The sequence below is a fragment of the Siphateles boraxobius genome, unplaced genomic scaffold, assembly GCF_051911475.1.
Source record: "Siphateles boraxobius isolate OS27281-9 unplaced genomic scaffold, OSU_SipBor_1 22, whole genome shotgun sequence".
Taxonomy (NCBI): domain Eukaryota; kingdom Metazoa; phylum Chordata; class Actinopteri; order Cypriniformes; family Leuciscidae; genus Siphateles; species Siphateles boraxobius.
Window position 1 is genome coordinate 848,044 of NW_027508833.1, and position 19,449 is coordinate 867,492.

Genomic DNA, 19,449 nt, shown 5'->3' on the forward strand with positions numbered 1-19,449 from the left:
AATTAATGCTAGAAGTATTGTTCATTCTTAGTTCATGAACCTTATTGTAAAGTGTTATCTATTCATGTATTTTCTTCATGTTTACTGTATTTCATTAGCTCTTTGCTCTGCATAAAAAAAGGTTTATCTAATCTAAATCTAATCGACTGAAGGGTAAAACCAAAGTAAACAACTATAAAAGCTATTTGAAGTTTTTGTTCACCATAATGCAGAGTGAAAACAATGCACAGCTTTCTATTCAACAGATCTGATCCACAATGCCAGCGCCTGGTGTGTGTTTAAACATTTTGTCGGAGCGTAATCTCAAAGATGGACAGGGATCTCCCATCAATCCGGAAAGGTTCCTGGGTCAGGACTTCCACCACCTCAAGCAGTTCTGCCTAAAGGAAAGACTGAGGTTTAGAGACAACTTGTTCCCCCCAGAGATGAAATCGATCGGTTTTGGTCCTCTGAAGAGTGAAGAGCTCTGGAAAGTAGTGTGGAAAAGACCACATGTACGTGAGCATCTGCAAACACTAACTCAACTAATAACTGATCTGATTATAGCAGAAACTCGCAGAAATGAACCTGCTGATCATGATATTCTTACACACAGTAAATACTAAGGTTCTCATAATGCCTATTCATGTTGACTTTAAGGTGTGAGTATAGTCAAGTGTACTAAAGAAACTGCAGAGTCATGCATGCTTTACTATTCAGTTTATTCTATTACTTTTTCAGAACTTACTATAATTAGGTCGGTCTGCTGTTGTTTTTTGATAGTGATTTGTACCCTTGTGATTCTGTGTGATCTGTGTGTGAAATAAATAATCTGTGTCCTTCAGGAACTGGTGCCGAACCCTGTTTACATTGTTCAAGGAACTTCAAGGTTTGACTTCCTTCAGGGTAGATTGGGTAGGTCTTCGGTGCTGTACAAAAAGTGTATATTTTCTGAGGGTCATACACAATTATTTGCCATTTAATATTAATAAACAAAATTACAACAGTGTCCACACCAAGCATACATTACATCCTTGAAGCTATCAAAAAATGTGCATTCGAAAAGTAAATCATTAGCACAAATGCAACGCGCTAAAGCATACTATCATTTATAGATGGTGAAAATGTCAAAGGTCGCAGGTCTCTTAAATAAAGTGGCAGTGCAATAAATCACAGGTGTATACGGTATTAGATATTATATTAGATGAATGCATGTGAATATAAACAGAAAATGTCAATAAACACTTTTGAAGAGAATAGAAGTTAAACTTAAAACTAAATAATTCATTAGGTCAAATGTAAACGTTAATGGGAGTAGAGAGATAAAAAAGCAAATGAAAACTAACACAGTAAGTTTATGAGGCTGTTTTCCACTTTATGGCGTTTTAGTGTTTTTGACAATGTGTGTGTATGTGTCTGTGTGTGAGTGAGTGAATGAATGGGGTGTGTGTGTGTGTGTGTGTGTGTGTGTGCGTGCGTGTATGTGTATGTACAGGTTTGGCTATACTTTGACGGCCAAATGTCCTCACTTATGTAGTGAAATATTATGACGACCTACTAGTGAAGACATTTTAATGGTACTCACTAGTTAAAAAGGCTTATAAACTTGTTTTTTTTATAATTATTTGCACATAAGTTCATGGGTAGGTTTAGGGGTATAGGGCTTGGGTTAGGCATTAGAAAGTATCATTAACCTGATATAAAATCAATGGTCTATGCAATGTCCTCACTAATATAGTGAAACAAACGTGTGTGTGTGTGTGTGTCTGAAGGTAACTGCTGGTTTCTGGCATCGGTTGGAGCTCTTACATCTCAACAACGAATTATGAAGCAGGTTATCCAGGATGATCAACATTTTTCTGTGGATTATGCAGGAATATTTCATTTTAAGGTTATTTTTTAAACCATTTTTGTCTGAACAATTCCTTTAAGAGTTAAAGCTTCTATATTTTTAATAATAGCGAATCTCTCTTCTTTTGTTTTCAGTTCTGGAGATTTGGATCATGGGTGGATGTGGTTATCGATGACAAACTCCCAACTATCGACGGCCAACTCGTCTTTGTTCAGTCTAAAACACCAAATGAATTCTGGCCTGCTTTGTTAGAGAAAGCTTATGCTAAGTATGTTTCAGTTTAATAACAGAATGTTTTATGTTGTACTATAATTTATTGCTTCATGTGTTGAGCAGTTCATTCACGTATAAATAATAATAAAAAAACAACCTTTGATTTCATATACTTTCTGCTTCGAATATTGTAATATGTCCATCAGAGCTGGTTAGTTTGGTTCATGGATCAGAACTTTTTTTTTTTTTAATGCACATAAATAATGAATGGGAAACATATTTCTATCTTTTCCAGAGTGTGCGGCTCTTATGCGGATATGGACGCAGGAAACATATCAGAAGCTCTCATGGACTTCACCGGTGGACCACACGTGACCATTAAACTGAGTGAAGCATCAGACAAGCTGTGGGACACCATGAGACGAGCCAGCCAATCAGAATACCTGATGGGATGTGGCACTCCTGGAGGGGTAAAGTATAAAATATGAAATATAAATATCTCAAATATTAATAAATGAATTATTATAAAGCAATTAAAAAAATACTTTTAAAAAAAACAATGCATTATTATTATTATTATCACGTGACCTACATGCTACAGTCATGATCACATTAAGTCCTTATTTGTTCCTTTTAGCAAGCAGGTCTGCTGCAAAATAATGTGTTACCCAATGGCCTTGTGGAAATGCATGCGTACACGGTCACAGGAGTTACAGAGGTGAGAACTTCTTAAAGACATCAGACTAATTAAAATGCGGTTTACAGTTTTACATGAATTATGCATTAAGCATTTTTTACAAAGAGAAGCAAAAACAATTAGTCCAAAAGCCAACAATCTTTGTAATATACTGTACCTTGCCAGATTTATTAGACGACAAGTTTCGAAGTGTTTAGCTTCAGTAAGTTCTGTTTTTCCTGTAATCTTATGAGATGTTCTTTCACAGGTTGTATACAGAGGTCGTCCAGTGAAGCTGGTGAGGATCTTTAACCCTTGGGGTCAGGGAGAGTGGAACAGAGACTGGAGCGACAGGTCTGAATCCTTGACGTTTCTATATATAATTCCTCTACATCTATTATTAGGCATCTGATATCTTTTTTAATCTGGTCTCTTTAGATCACTATTGTGGGAATTTGTACGTCCTGAGGACCAAAAACACAAAGTTGTGCTTGACAATGGAGAATTCTGGTGAGCAGAACTAATAATCCAAAGGGCCAAGTTATTTTAGATCAATGCTTGTATCTCTTGAATATAAGGCGTTTTATTTAGTATATACCACGGTTTCATATCACTACTTTACAGACAGTTTTCTGTCTCTACAGGATGTCAATGGAGGATTTCTGCAGGAATTTTTCAGATGTGGACATTTGTTGTCCGGACATGAACGTTCTTGCTGGATCTCATTCTTCATCCTGGAAAGCTGAAGTGCACAAAGGCCAGTGGGTGACTGGAACAACAGCTGGTGGTTGTCCAGATGACCTAGGTAAACTAACTCATATTGTATTATTCTTACTACAACTATTTTTATTATGACTATGACTACTACTCTCTGGTTAAGGATAATCTGCTTACAATAACATCAATCTCTATAGGGCACAGCTGATTGGTTCCTGCTGTATCAGTAGCCAAAGAGCTCGCTGCTCAACCTTCAAATAGTTGGTCAGCATTTGCTATAGCAGTTGCAGCGTTTTTCTTTTAGAAAACCCTCCACCTTCCCCAGCTCCACCTGTATAGATCTGCTACGGGTAATTCATGTACGTTATATTGTACAGCAGCAGCATGTCTTAAAGGTGCATTGTGTAATATTTCTGAGAATCTATTGACAGAAATGCAATATAAGATCCATAACTATGTTTTCAGTGGTGTATAAAGACCTTGCATAATGAACCGTTATGTTATTATTACCTTAATGAGACATTTATATCTCCATAACAACGGGCGCCCCCTTCTATGGAGGTCGACATATTGTGTCGTCATGTTTCTACAGTGGCTCAAACGGTCAAACGCGTTTCGTTACTATGTTGCTCTTCATGCAAGGAAGCAAGCTTAGTTCAGCGAATAAAACACTGACACAATGATGAACAAGTAACAATAATATTCGCAATAACATATAGTTTTACTGAATAATTAAGTAAACATAATTTCTTAATTTATCCTTGTAAAGAAACCTCATTGCTGAACTGGCTACTCACTGCTGTCTCAGACGATGACATATTTTCCTGTGGGCCACCGTAACTTTTGTTGGTTGTAATTCGTAACCTCACCACTAGATGCCGCTAAAAATCACACACTGCACCTTTAAGCTGGGTTTATACTCGCAGTGTTCGCACGAGCGCAAAGGTGTGTGCGGCAAAACGGACGTCACTGTGACACAAAAAGGCCCTATTTTGCTTGGTGGTGTGCACGTTTTTTTTTTGTAACAGCGCGCGGCTACGCATCCGAAGATGAACGCCTTCGATGCAAATCTAGCTGACCACGTACGTGTCATCACACCAGAACTATCTAAATAAGTTGCTAATATTTACAAAATTAGCTCACACTAGCATAATAAGCCTTTTTAATTAACATAAAGGTCCATGTTTAATAAAAATGTTCACGAAACTTAATGAAACGTTTAGTGAAATTACAAAATATTTAAGAGATCGATAATTTAGTTGTATGCATACATGTTCTCATATCCATATATTTTGTTCTAATGTCACAAGTAATAATCTCAATGTTTACTGAGTTTTACACGATTCGTTTTGTAGTGTGGTATTGGTGGTGTACTAAAATAAACATGGTCACGTGTGTACCTTACTTCTTCTCACTGCTGATTTCTGATGGTTTAGAGGACAATTACTCGAGTCGCCCCCTGTCGTTTTAAAGAAAAGTGTGTCAAGTATAAATGCCTCATCCGTTTGGGGAGGTGTGCGCGCAGACAGTGGAGACTCGCTGCGGAGCCAGGCCAAAGTATAAACAAGGCTTTACTTGCTCACAGCAGTGTGTTGTTGTAGGAATTGGAAGTAGCACGTCCTGTACTTGTTCTGCAACAGCAGCAGCGTTAACCACCAGCGGCAGCAACAGCAATAACAGCAGCAGCGATAACCACCAGCAGCAGCAATAGCAATAACAGCAGCAGCGATAACTACCAGCAGCAGCAACAGCAATAACAGCAGCAGCGATAACCGCCAGCAACAGCAACAGCAGTAACAGCAACAGCGATAACCGCCAGCAGCAGCAACAGCAATAACAGCAGCAGTGATAACCACCAGCAGCAGCAACAGCAATAACAGCAGCAGCGATAACCACCAGCAGCAGCGATAACCACCAGCAGCAGCAACAGCAGTAACAGCAACAGCGATAACCACCAGCAGCAGCAACAGCAATAACAGCAGGAGCGATAACCGCCAGCAGCAGCAACAGCAATAACAGCAGCAGCGATAACCGCCAGCAGCAGCAACAGCAATAACAGAAGCAGCGATAACTACCAGCAGCAGCAACAGCAATAACAGCAGCAGCGATAACCGCCAGCAGCAGCAACAGCAATAACAGCAGCAGCGATAACTACCAGCAGCAGCGATAACCACCAGCAGCAGCAACAGCAATAACAGCAGCAGCGATAACTCCAGCAGCAGCAACAGCAATAACAGCAGGAGCGATTACCGCCAGCAGCAGCAACAGCAATAACAGCAGCAGCGATAACCGCCAGCAGCAGCAGCAGCAACAGCAATAACAGCAGCAGCGATAACCGCCAGCAGCAGCAACAGCAATAACAGCAGCAGCGATAACCACCAGCAGCAGCAACAGCAATAACAGCAACAGCGATAACCGCCAGCAGCAGCAACAGCAATAACAGCAGCAGCGATAACCACCAGCAGCAGCAACAGCAATAACAGCAGCAGCGATAACCACCAGCAGCAGCAACAGCAATAACAGCCGCAGCGATAACCGCCAGCAGCAGCAACAGCAATAACAGCAGCAGCGATAACCAGCAGCAGCGTAGCAGATCTATTCCACCAAGACCAAACATATCAACATCGTCATATGTATCCATTACCTCGTCATGACAGAACTTTAGGTCAGAAAGTGAATCAGATGCTCATTCTAAAACAGCTTAGATTCAGTAAGAGTTTAAGATCAGGTGTGGGGTTAGGATTAGGCAAACGGGTACATCCTCAATGAGGGAGGGATTCATTTGTCAGGGAGTTAAAATTTGGCACAACAGCAAACAGCAGAATTGCCTAGGTAATTTCCATGTGGTTACTCACTTGCAAAACTTTTGCGTCCCCCTGAGAAACTTTTACGGAAAAAAATTAGAGATGGCAGGAAAATGCTTTTGTGTTCGCTTGTAACTTTTTCACAAAGTTTGCATTTTCTCGCTAAACTTCCTTCGAGAAGTGAACGAACGAAAGCATTGAATTTCATCTAATTGTCTCCATACGCTCAATACCGATATAATATAGTGTGGGTAGGTTAACCACAGAGGTAGGTCAGGTTTTCAGGACACCAGCTCACTTCAAGCACTGGTTGACAGACATTCCAGGATTTTATGAAGTTGGTACTTGAAGTTGTATGTCAAGTTTAAGCAAGATATTGGGTTATTGCTTACATGATTGATGGTAGCTTTACAGTATTACAGAAACTTTGTATCTTAAACTTTTCTTAAGATTTTTTTAAAAATTTTATATTTCTTAAGTGACGTTACAATGGCTACTAAACTTGTAGTTTAGGAGTCTGAGTTAGAATGCTTCTTTAATAGGCCTATAGATTACCTGTCTCTCTTTTTTCTTCTTTTGCATGTATAGAGAGTTTTTCAAAGAATCCCCAGTTTCGTGTGACTCTTAAGGAGACTGTTGAAAACCCTAGAGATAAAAGCTCTCCAAATCTCCTCGTGTCTCTCATTCAAAAATCTCACAAGAGAAACAGGCACTTGGCAACCAATTTCCATATTGGCTTTAACATTTATGAGGTTTGTAAAAAGCATTTTGAAAATATGTCATGTATATTTAAAGACCTTCATTTGAATGCAATATTGAGTACTTAAACATTTTGTTTTTTGTTTGAAACTCTTGCAGGTGCCAGCCCATGTACGTATTGAACCTGTTCGTGATACATTTGGTTGTATTTTAGGTTTTGCAGAGACAGAATAATATTTTTTAACTTTTACTCCAGTTAAAGAACCAAAGGGAAAAATTCCCGGTCTCATTCTTCAAAAACACCCGTCCTGCTGGAAAAAACAAAACCTTTATCAATGCTCGGGAAATCATGGAGTTTTTCCAATTCAAAGCAGGCGATTACCTCATCGTTCCTTCAACTTTCCACCCAAATGAAGCTTCATCCTTCCTTCTGACAGTCTATTCAAAGACTGAAGCCGTCATTGAGTAAGCCTGCGCATTATTAACATGAAGTGCTGAGCTAGTCGAGATGCTCAAAAAAACGTGTTTATGATATCTCTGCTTATTAAACCAGGATAGGAGAAACATTACTTCATTCATAAAACCACATGCAGCAGTTTTAAAGTTTTTAGTATTATAATATAATGTAATGTTGGACTACACAGATTTTGATTTTGTGTCTTCAGAGACAGTTCTGGATATGGCATAACAAGAACTAAGGTATATATATAAAATATATATATATAGTATATCTATATTTTTTTTTTACATGTTACATATATATGTGTTCTCAATTTCTCTCAGATGATTCCCAGGGATAATGACGATTCTTTCCAGCTCTTTCTACAATATGCAGATAAGGTACCTTTCCAACTGTTCTGTATTATGAGGGAATTTGAATGATTATGATCAGATATACAACTAAAAGCAACTTAAAGACCCCAAATATGTAAATCGAACAGGAAGTTGTTTATCTGCTATCTGATATATGTCTGTTTCTGTAAGTATGGAGAAGTGGACGCTGAGCGGCTTCAAAAACTTCTGAATGAGAATCTTTATGCAGGTGAGGATTCAACCTTCCAGAGAAAAGTCACAATATCAGCTCGTGTTTTTAAAGCCTTTATTCCTGTTTTGCTTTCAGTCATTTGTGATTCTGCGTATGTTGTTTTATCTGATCTCAGGAATTTCACAGAAAACCACAGGTTTCAATTTGGATTTGTGTAAGAGCATGGTGGCGCTGATGGATGTATCCTCTACTATAAAGGCTTTCAGACACTTGTGTTTGTCGTTTGCTATTTGTAAATTCTGGAACAAAAATCAAATTCATCCCATTTTACAAGTTGTTTGATTATGCTCTTTAACGCAACAATACAGCTCAGTGTCACTGGAAGTCTCAGTGAATTTGAATGTCTCCGTTTTTGGAAACGAGCCGTTTTTCTAAAGGTAACGATCCATCGGAAGTTGAAAGAACAATTGGAAGAACAAATTTAGCTTAAAGTGACTCAGTATGCGGTGGTCCGTATTTTTTCTACATTACACATTACATATATAAAATTGGTTGCATTTGCTTTTCGGGTCTGTTTCTCAGGATATTTTCTATGGCATGGATGTTTCACACACTGGAAGTCTGTCTCTGAATGAACTCAGAAATGCTCTTAAGGCTACAGGTAACTCACTTTAAAGTCATAAACTTTATAACACCATTTAATCACCAAATGTACAAACCAACAGAAGGAATCATATTTTTATTTTTTCAAGGGTTTGTGTTGAGTGACAGTATGCTGAATCTCATGGCTCTCCGATACGGTGACGCTGCTGGTGAAATTACACTAGAAAACTTTGTTGTGCTCGTCCTGCGCATGGATTGCATGGCCAGTGAGTGGAGATTTAAATCCTAAAAATAGCACTTGTGATATCATGTCTAAGATAGATAAGTTAACTTCATAAATCATTTGTGATGCATGCTTTATAAAAATAATGCAAAGTATAGTATATTAGTATAAATAATGCATCATAACATCCACACCAAACCTCTGTAGAGATATTATTGTCTGGATATTTCTGTTAATCGCTGTCACTCACTGGAACTCATATTATTATCATCACCAGAAACATTCAAGAGACTCGCTGCTGGGGGGCCAAACATGATGCTGGGAGAAAATGAAGTAATGTTTTTAAACAAATATTTCATTCATCAGAATTCAAAGTAAGATTAATAACAATCATAATCCATAACTCTGTTCTTGTAGTGGATGCATCTCACCATGTACTCATGAGCCAGAGAACGAGAAAAGGATCCTGGACAGACTTCTAAGACCTCAATTATAACATACAGCAATAAAATAAAGAAATCTACTTAATTTTCATACTTCGCACATTTGCCAAATGGATGATTAACAACTATAATTTATTTGATTGTTTATAGGGTGATTGTGCATTTTATTAAATACAGAATTAATTGTGTGGGGAGTTGTTTAAAGTTTTCATTTAGATAACACTAATCTAGTTTTGATTCAATAGCACCATTGACAAGATGAACAAACCTTACATTGTTTGCAAACCTGAAGATCTGTTTGCAGAATGCTACATACTTTTTACAACCAATAAATTATGCCTCACAATTCAATTCTCGTGCATGTTTTTGACAAATTGTTACTTCAGTCTCATGCTGAAAATAACTTGATTTAATGAACTTTGGATTTAGATGAATGGATCCCTACAGAAGGTTTGGTTCTTGAATGCTAATTAAATACCATGACGTCCGATCAATAGGCCTCGCTGATTGGCTGAGCGTCAGATGTTGGTAAGGCGCGATAGACGAATGAACGAATCCCACTACAATAAAAGCTTGACTTGTTTAATATTAATTAGGTAATGTGACCGTTCTCTCAGCAAATCATACCAAAAAAGGTCTCTACGATGACGACCCAACAGGGTAATCCATCAGCCGGAAACTGAAGCCTCCCGGGAGCCGCCATTGTAGCAGAACTTCACCTGCTGTTAGCATTGACTCCCATTCATTTTGGCGTCACTTTGACAGCGAATAACTTTACATCTGAGGCGTCCAAAGACTTAATTTGTCCATTATTTATTTCTAAAGAAACACGACAATGTGTAAAAGGCTCCATTACTTTGTATCTTACATTATGGCCCCGTAGAAGCCTTTTTTGTAAAAAAAGGCTAACGATTGCGTCATAACCACGCGACTCTCTGTCGCACTGTAGAGAAATTACCGTACAGACAGGAGGAGAAGCTCGCAGCAATCTTTTACTGTCTATGAGGCAATCGAGAGGACATAGAGGCATAAAGTCAAGGGAGAAGCCCATAGATAGAGAGTCCATAAAAGCAACGGGACAAAATATTTCAACAACGTTTTTGAGGAATTGGAAATAATAGATTTGTCTTGGCACAGCTACTAGAAGATTTACAACTGTCAGACTGTCGTCAAGCTCAGTTTGAGCCTGCGCAGTTGCTCAGCCGTCAGGAAGTGAGTGCTTCTAAGCCGTAAAAAAAAAAAAGTTTGGTTCCCTTTCAGTCGATAACGTCGGACGTAGTCGACGCGACTGAAATGGGATCACGCTAGGGAGCCTATCATCTTCGAGTACTATTGAACGAGCCAATGTAATTGGCGTGCGTGATTCGCATCACACACTCCGCCACTCTGAGAGTGCTGTTGTCTACAACGAGCGAGTGTGTCGGTGTTCTTCAGGAAGACTCTCCCAGTGCTGGTGTTCTACAGCGCGAGTGCAGCGGTGATCGCGAGCTTTGAGCTCTCAACTGCTGTTTTAACAGCAACAAATTTCTAAATGTTTGTGTGTGTTGATGGCTGGTTAGAGGGCGGAAAAGTGAGTGCTTCACTGTTTCAGTTCTCTGTTCAGTGTTGCCGCGGTCATTTCCCTGTGTGCTCCGGCACTGGTGACGGTCCTATTTTCTGAAAGAGCAACACGGGTGCGTTTGCGTCTTTTTCAAGATGTCATTCCGCCCGTGCGTTTCTGGGTGCGGTCGTTCCCTGTCTCTCTCTGATGGTCACAACTGTTGTGTCACGTGTTTGCCTTACAGCACGCTGAGACAGCTTTTGTGGACAGCTCATGTTTTCACTGTGGGAACATGACTGTCGCAGTGTTGAGGGCGAGACTCGCCTTCGTTCGCGGAGAGCGAGTCCCCATTACCATGCCCCACCCTCGGGTGCTGTGTGGGATGGGTGACCGGAGGATAGTGTTGGATGTCCCGCCCGGTAACCATTCCCTGTGGGCTCCTCACTCCTCCCTTCCACTGCAACCACTGGAGCCTCCTGTGTTGTCTGCTGGTCCATCTGTAATGGGTGGGCCAGCGGTTTCACTCGGGGCTCCCCTGGAGGACAGGACGCCGATTGCAGCATCAGAGGGTGAGCTGACTTCTGGAGATGATGACTCGGCTGCATTGTCTCCCTCCGGGAGTTCAATGTTGCCCGAGCCGGATCCAGAATTATCAGCTATGCTGAAACGGGCCGCCGAGGCTGCCGGGCTCGAGTGGAACCTCCACCGTGTCCCGTTCAGTCTCGGTTGGAATCTGGAGTTTGGTATCTTGTGGCGGGCCGCGCTGGTTCTCAGCTCGCCGCCCCAGTGCCTTTCTTTCCCGAAATGCATGGAGAGCTTATCAGGTGGTGAACAGCATCTTTCTCTGCCAGAAACTGCCTGAATAGCTTTTCCCCCTCATTACCCTTGATGGAGGAACGGTGAAGGGTTGCGAGGTGTCCCTCCATTGGAGCGGTCTGTCGACACAGGTGCACCTGTGTCCGGCGGCCGCTGCCTTTTGGGGGGATCCTTGTCTCCCCCCTAAGGCCTGTGAGTTTCGTCCGTTCCGACGGGCAGAGCTTACAAAGCCTGTGGGCAAGCCCCTTCCTCTTGCGTGCCATGGCGTTGCTGCAGGCTAGGGCACCCATGGCATGCACGAGGGTAATCCAGACCGTGCGCTCATAGGTGAGCACCGCACTGCATCCGACCTCACCCTCCGGGGTACGGGTGTCGTAGCGTGCGTGATCGGTCTGGCGATGTCCACCTTGGTGGTCCAGTAGCGCCTTCGTTGGCTCAGCCTGGTTGGTATGGCGGATGCGGACAAGGTTCGGTTCCTGGTCTCCCCAATTTCCCAGGTTGGGCTGGTCGGCGACGCGGTGGAGAACTGCATCAAACAGTTCTCTGCCGCTCAAGCGCAGACGGAGGTCATCCGGCACATCCTGCCCCGGTGGCCAGCTGCTGCCTCCACCCGCCGCCGGTGGCAGCTCCTCCGCCTGCTCGTCGCCGTGGGCGTTCTCCGGCCGCCGCTCCTGCTGGGCCTCCGCAGCAGCCTCCACCCAGGCCTCAGCAGGGAGCCGGCCGCAGTAGAGACGCCCAGCCCGCTCCAGGCGCTGCCAAGCCAGGTGGCAAGCGACAGCGAAAGCATTCCGGAGCGGGCCGCCCAGGAATGGATGAGATGCTCTTGGAGTGGCACGATCACTCCCTCCCCCCGGGTGAGGGCCGGGTGGAGCCTTTGTTTGTGTGTGTGTCTGTTCCGCCGCTGGCTCCCTAAAAAAAAAAAAAAAAGCGGAGCAAGCGGTACCCACACTTCAAGGAGAGAGCAATTTCATCTGTTCCTGGGTCCCAAGAGGGCCAGTCTGGCGGGTGTGACCCTGTATAGCCTTACACCCCTCAGCTCCCCCTTGGTCGCCAGCAGGCAGCTTGGTGCGTTCGAGGACCCGGTCATCCGCCTTCTCACGCGCCCCCTGCCGCTTGTGGAGACAGGTAAGTGTTGCACAGCACACTAACACCACTCTCTCTACTTTGCTGCCCCACCTCAGGCTCGGCTACCCCGCTCAAGTCAGTGATAGTCATCACATTAGGTGTTGAGCAGACGTGCTCCTGAAAATTCAGTGATATTCATCACACCGAGTGTTGAGCAGTGCTCCTGACTTGTGCGTGCTTATCTTATCCTGCTGGCGAAGGATTTGATATAGCCGCTCCTCCAGCCGGTACGAAGGCCAGTTGTAAACTCGTTCTTCGTGCTACTAGGTGGTGGGTCGTGACCATCTTGGCCCAAGATTGGTCTGCAGCTTTGACCTGAAAGACATGTGCTTCAGATCTCTACCTCCCGCACCGCAGGCCATCCTGTGTGTTGCGTCTAAGGGTGGAGTATCAGTACAGTGTCCTTCCCCTCGAGTGCTCCAGAGCCCGTTGGGTCTTCAGGCCAACTGGAAGAGAGTAATCTCGCCCACGGGCTGAGTATCTCTTTTCTAGTTTTGGAGAGGTACTCGGTCCAACATGTCTCTCCAATGAGAATGTGTTCAGCTGGTGTTGAAGTGAGAAAGGGTCCCACTGAAAGAACTTTCAGAGGCTCCTGGGGTATATGGTAGTCGCAGCCTTTGGCTCCCTCCATATGTGACCGCTTCAGCGCTAGCTTCACGATCGAGTCCCGAGGTGACCGTGGCAGAGCAGCTCACCCTGTGTGACTATAGTTCATCCCGGTCTGCTGCCAAACCCTCTTCAACAGAGCGGCCATGTACAAAGGGCGTGTTTTAACGGGGGCCTGGGCGACCCCCGACTACACGGGCATTCGTGCCTCGAGTTGTTAGACATTGCGACCGTTGCGCAAGCTTCCCCTGCATGTCACAAACTCACCCGTCACCTCCTCCTTGGAGTCAGACGCTTCTGAGGGCGCCTTATTCCACTCCTCCCGCTTACTCAATCGTGCCGCCATCGAGCCTCACGACAGTTATAGCCAGGGCAAGTGGAGACTCCATCCCCTGGGTCCGGCTGGGTCATGACCATTCCGGGGCCGCTCAGTTGCCCCCCCGGTTTTATTTTTCCGCCAGTGTTTGGGTAAACCGAGCGGACTACCCTTGGACAAACACTGGGACTCAGCGGCCCCAGGGGCCCGCAGAAATGCGTTTAACCCCAGTGAGCCTTCTAAAATTGACTGCGACTCATGGTCGCCTTGCGCCTGCAAGTCAGTGAAATCATCACTCTTCATGTTGAGCAGATTTGCTCCTGAAACTCAGTGAAGTTCATCGCACTCTGGTGTTGAGCAGCAATGCTCCTGTAGCTCAGTGAGTCCATCACAGGTAGCTCAGTGAATTCATCACACGCAGTGCTGAGCAGAAATGCTCCTGGTGCTCAGTGAAGTTCCTCGCACTCAAGTGTTGAGCAGAAATGCTCCTGAAGCTCAGTGAGTTTATCACACTCAGGTGTTGAGCAGTAATGCTCCTGAAGCTCAGTGAACTTGTCACACTCAAGTGCTGAGCAGAAATGCTCCTGTCGCTCAGTGAGGTTCTTCGTACTCAGGTGTTGAGCAGAAATGCTCCTGAAGCTCGGTGAGTTTATCACACTCAGGTGTTGAGCAGGAATGCTCCTGAAGCTCAGTGAACTTGTCACACCCAAGTGCTGAGCAGAAAATGCTCCTGAAGCCCAGTGATCTTCACATGTTGTGTTGAGCAATGCTCCTGTCTTTTGCGCCCGTCACTTGCACCTACGTGCCATGTCAGGAGAGGAACAGGTCTTCATAGTTGCCCCTTATTGGCCCAACTAGACCTGGTTCCCTTCAACAGCCTTCCTGACTTCCCCTGGAAACTCTTTCGGGGACGGGGCACGATGGCACACGCGTTCTTCCCCCGGAGATTCCGGGCGGTCTTACATCTGAACGCGGAGGTTCAGGTGGCTATCACAAGAACATGTGATAGTTACCATCACTGTTGCGAGGACCCCCTAGAATTGGGTAGCGTGCTTACGCCTTTAGAAGTGGAACCTAGTCGTTGAGTGCGTCTTCTCTCCTGAGGAGATCCTGAAAGCTTTCGATCACTTCAGTGCTCTCTTTCCTGCAAAATGGGTTGCAGTAGGCTGTTTTCCTAAATCACCCTCAAAATGATGTTGCCTCGGTGTTTAAGCGACGCTCATCGTGTTGCAGAAGTATGCAGAAGCACGTTCTGGTCGTCAGGTTCCTGAGGAGCAAGGTCTTGTAAATCCTTGTGTCCCTCTTTATCCTCTTGGGCCTTGTCCCTGGTGCGACTGCACTGCAGAGACCGCCCCTGAGCCACTGCAGGTAGTGAGTTAAAAATTCTGTTATATCAGTTCTCCTGCTCGCGTGGTCTCTACTAGAGGGTAGGGACTTGCTCGCTTTCGGTCAACGTATTGTGCCTGGAGTCTGGGCCGGCTAACTCTCACAAGCTGAGACCCCGGCTCGGATTGTGCCCAAGGTTCCTACCTCTTCCGTAATAGGAGCAGGTGGCGAGCCTGCAAGCGCTGCCCTGGAGGAGGCAGATCCAGCCCTGGCTTCTCTGTCCGTTTGCTTGGACGTGTACAGAATGCAAGTCATAGACCTCAGACCAGCTCTTCAAATATCTGTTGGAATTCAGCAGAGAGGGAAGGCTGTTTCCATGCAAAGTTGCACTTAGTGCTTGCCTTCATTTCGGCAAAGATCCGAGATGCAACATGTCCACTTAGGTGTTGAGCTCCTCTATGATGAGTGTAAAGTGCTCCGCCTGGGCGTTGACGATATACTTTGCTAAACAGATTCTAGAGTTGGGGGGCTGGACGACACCTGGTTGAACCGCTGCTTCCCGTGGGCTCCCTTCTCATGAAGCCAGTTTCACCGTGAGCCCGGTTCAAGTGTCGGCTTGCTGCGCCATTCCCCTCCTATGGACTGGATACGTGCGCCTTTCTACTCCAGTTGAGTTCCCTTAAAATTGAACCCTGTTGAGTTCCTCCACACCCCTCCGACGTCGGACGTGCGGAATGTCTGGTGTTAGGCCTACCACTCGTAAGCAGTGTGGAACCTGTGTTAGGCTGGGTCCATATGTTGCGGTCCCTTCGGTGACCCCATATGTGTATTCTTCCACGATACGGCTCCCTGCGGTGAACCCGTGTCTTACCTCGGCAGAGTCTCTCTGCCGTCACTGTCCGGTGTGTCTCCCCCCGTCTTAGGCTGGAGCCACCCCAGTGACATTCCATATGTTAGACTGCCCGGTTTCCGCCCAGTTCATATGTGTATTCTCCACATTTCCTCCCTCGGGTTGGATGTGGCTTCCGCAGCGTCCCTTCCTTCCAACGTACGGGGAACGCTTTCCCAGTGGTCCTGTAGGAACAGCAGTGACTTCCCTGGCCTAAGCCCTGTCCTTCCCCGCGTTAAGTTTACGGGGGCATCAGGAGGCTTTGGTTTAGGCACTGGAAGGTGGCAGCGTTAGTGGCGTGTTCAATGGTTGATCCCATTTCAGTCGCGTCGACTACGTCCGACGTTATCGACTGAAAGGGAACGTCCTGGTTGCGTATGCAACCCACCGTTCCCTGACGGAGGGAACGGAGGACGTAGTCCCCTTGCCACTACCGCTGGACCACCGCTGACCCCGGGTTACTCTCGGCTCCTCAGCGAAAAGCAACTAGTGCGTGCATCCACTTCCGTATTTATACCCGCGCCGCGGGGGCGGAGTGTGTGATGCGAATCACGCACGCCAATTACATTGGCTCGTTCAATAGTACTCGAAGATGATAGGCTCCCTAGCGTGATCCCATTTCAGTCGCGTCGACTACGTCCTCCGTTCCCTCCTTCAGGGAACGGTGGGTTGCATACGCAACCAGGACGTTCCGGTTGGTTGTCAGTTGAGGTCATGGGTCGGTAGGAACTTTTTATTTTTATTTTTTATTTTATTTTTAGTGGCAGCAAGGGATAGGAAGGAAATTATTAATTTATTTATTTTATTTTTATTTACAGTGGCGATTGATAAGCTACTCAATATTTTCACAACATAGCCTACCTGTACATGTACTCTACCACCTTGTGTGTCCCAGCATGTTACACACACACACACACACACACACACGCTGATTTTAAATGTGTGCGCGGGGGCAAACGGGGTTGCCTTATTGTAAATTGTTACCGATTAGTTATACACCGATTCAAACGTCTCGTGAGTTCAGTGTTGGAAAGATCAGTTGTTTTAACCATTCATTAAAAAGAATCGGTTCAAATGAGTTATTTGTTCGCGAATTGGACGTGTCATTATCGGACGTGTGCACGTTGTGTGATTATCCCGGCGGTTAGGACATCCCACAAGATTTGTGTCATCACAGAAAACATTTCATCACGGGATAGTTTTTTCGTTTATTTAAAGTGTGGTGTATATGTCAGCTGAATGTGTGGAACACTTTTCAGAGAAGATAAGGCAACGTATTTTAGCACAATTCCCACCCAGCGGTAACTCAGGAAAAAAGAAATCTCCGAATGCTCCACATGAAACTTTAGTCTTCCGACCTTGCCATCGTGTCGATTTATTTTCATTAATATGTGCGAGGGAGAGAGAGCAAGACATTGCTTAGTTTTTGAGACGGTGAGGCCTATACTTTCGCCTGGCTCCGCAGAGAGAGTGCGCGCACGCAACCGGGGCTCTCTCTCTATCTCTGCTCGTTCAGTTCATGCGCCCTGTCACAAGCGCAGCAGTGCATCTACATTACAACAACGATGTGTGAACGCTCGTGGCTGCCTCGTTTGTTAGCATTGCTGGAGGACAACAGGCTATACAAATACGGTGCTGTATAAAAACATAAATTATAGTTCGCCTCAAAGTTTTTTATTGTGTATTTATTTAATTTGTATAATTTCTTCCCCAAGCTCATAAAATAAATTTGGGTCGCACGTAAATTGACAGGGTCGGTCGGAAACCGGAACCAAACAATTTTTTTGGTATGCCTAATGGGCTTCAATTTTTTCCATTGAAATCAAGGGGGTCGCTGTGTCCATTTCTTTTACTGTCTATTTGACGACCTCACTAGCTCAACCTTCGCCATAGTGGAATAATTTGCGAGTTATCATCAAGGGGTCAAACAAGTGGATCTTAGCGGTTGGCAGTGGCACACGAAGCCACACGAAAAGGTGGGTAAACTAGTTAACAATTCAGCAAGACTAAAGTCATATTGCAAAATACCGAATCTGTTTATTGCAACCACACGTTTCCACACGCCAACATTCAGTTAACTAGCCACAAAAACTACTTAAGTAGAAACTCTGAATCGTATACTGTAGTATGTAGCCTGTTTTTATTAACGCACCAGTGGGGTTCGACAGCCTTAGTCAAACGGGTTGGCGCGTATGGTTGGGTTGCATAGAGATTGTGAGATTGTGGTTAGGTCTCAGCAGCAGGAGGGATGTAGAGGTCAGTAAGCTGGGCTGAGTTGAGTGGGGGACGGAGGGGGGTGACTCTGGGACGCCAGAGTCACTGTCGAGCCCTCTTGAGGTGTCGTGGGCTAGTCGACGAAACACTGAGGACGGAAGGTGCCCACTTGAAGACCCTAGAGATGTCCCCTACTCAGCTCAATCCAGACGGTTGTCATGGGGGGACCGCACTGTAGTTGCAGCCGTTGTGTGTGCTGACGCGTGTTAACACTAGACAGAAGGAGATTTACATCACCATATGGAAAGAAGCGTAAATGGATGGAGAAGCATAGGTTACTGTAAAGCTATGTCTTAGTTGGTTCTTATATTGGCGAAAGCCGAGTACAAATCAGCATGAAGTTTTAACATCTACTCTCATGTAATGGAAATCATGAAGATCTGGATACGTCCAGTGACTGCAGTGAATAGTGCTGCTGGCAACAAGGGAAAGACCTTGTGACAGCCTGGTGAGACAGCTGACAGGAGGAAAGAGACCCCAATGGGGCTGGTAAGGGGTTAGTTACCCTTGTCGGCAGTATCCAGCTCTGTGTTTACAGGATGCTGGAGACACCTGTCCAAGGCTTCTGAGAAATTAAAGAGAAAAATACCCCTAGAATCTGCGAGAGCAGGGGCGGAAGATGACTCAATGTTGGACAACATGGTTAACGACGTTGGAATGGAAACGGATATGAGTATGGAGAGTACTTCACAAAAGACTAGTTCAGGTTCTGCAGTTAGCAAAGTCATTGAACTCCAAGCTTGTGGCTGTGGCTGGAGCAAGGCGACAATGGTCAGGGGGTTGATGATTCATCAAGGGAAAATGAAATGCTTGAGGGAGAAGTGACAAGGGCCTCGCATTGATCAGTACTTCTTACGAAGTCAGTCAAATCAGTCGAATGAAATCCAGCGACAGGAAGCAAACCACAGTTCGCAGGATATCAGTACCCCTGTCATAAAGGAGATGAGGGTTTGCACAGTTAGTGATGAACACATTGATACTTGTGAACCCGGTCAAACTAACCAGCATAAGAGAGAAAAGAACCTCAACGGGCATAGGCCTGGAGTTAGATGGCCAAGAGCTTGTGAGAAAACTGCATTGGACACGGTAAACACAGATCTATGCTTTGCATTGGAAAGATTAACTGGTACAGTTGAAAAGAAGCTGGATAAATGTGGGGACATCATTTACGCATATGGAAGTGAGAGGTTTGGTGTGGAAAAAAGGAAGAAAAAGTACAAACTACTCCTGCTGTATCTAGACGGCAGCAGAAAATTGAAGGGTTAGTTAGAGAAAGGAGACAGCTGAGGAAGCAATCGAAAAAAGCAGAACAAAGTCAGAAGGAGGGACTCAATCTCTTACAAAGGGCCATAAAAGAAAAGCT

At 44.7% G+C, this 19,449-nt stretch overlaps 1 protein-coding gene across 1 annotated transcript; it reads left to right on the top strand.

The window, feature by feature from the left end:
- Nucleotides 1–212: 212 nt before the first annotated feature.
- On the top strand, nucleotides 213–9,382 carry LOC143746462 (calpain-14-like). The gene is made up of 21 exons (XM_077238258.1): nucleotides 213–494; nucleotides 825–894; nucleotides 1,752–1,870; nucleotides 1,966–2,099; nucleotides 2,340–2,514; nucleotides 2,682–2,762; nucleotides 2,989–3,074; nucleotides 3,159–3,230; nucleotides 3,365–3,525; nucleotides 6,830–6,993; nucleotides 7,100–7,111; nucleotides 7,197–7,405; nucleotides 7,606–7,639; nucleotides 7,724–7,780; nucleotides 7,925–7,982; nucleotides 8,101–8,165; nucleotides 8,294–8,362; nucleotides 8,508–8,586; nucleotides 8,678–8,794; nucleotides 9,029–9,084; nucleotides 9,169–9,382. Exons 1-21 carry the CDS (start codon nucleotides 258–260, stop codon nucleotides 9,193–9,195), a joined length of 2,082 nt encoding a protein of 693 aa, XP_077094373.1. The 5' UTR covers nucleotides 213–257; the 3' UTR covers nucleotides 9,196–9,382.
- The last annotated feature ends 10,067 nt before the right edge of the window (nucleotides 9,383–19,449 follow it).

Coding starts and splice junctions, on each gene's coding strand:
- LOC143746462 (XM_077238258.1), top strand. CDS start 258: ATGCCAGCGCCTGGTGTGTGTTTAAACATTTTGTCGGAGCGTAATCTC. Junction 895..1,751: donor CTTCCTTCAGGGTAGATTGG/GTAGGTCTTCGG, acceptor GTGTGTCTGAAG/GTAACTGCTGGTTTCTGGCA. Junction 3,075..3,158: donor AACAGAGACTGGAGCGACAG/GTCTGAATCCTT, acceptor TGGTCTCTTTAG/ATCACTATTGTGGGAATTTG.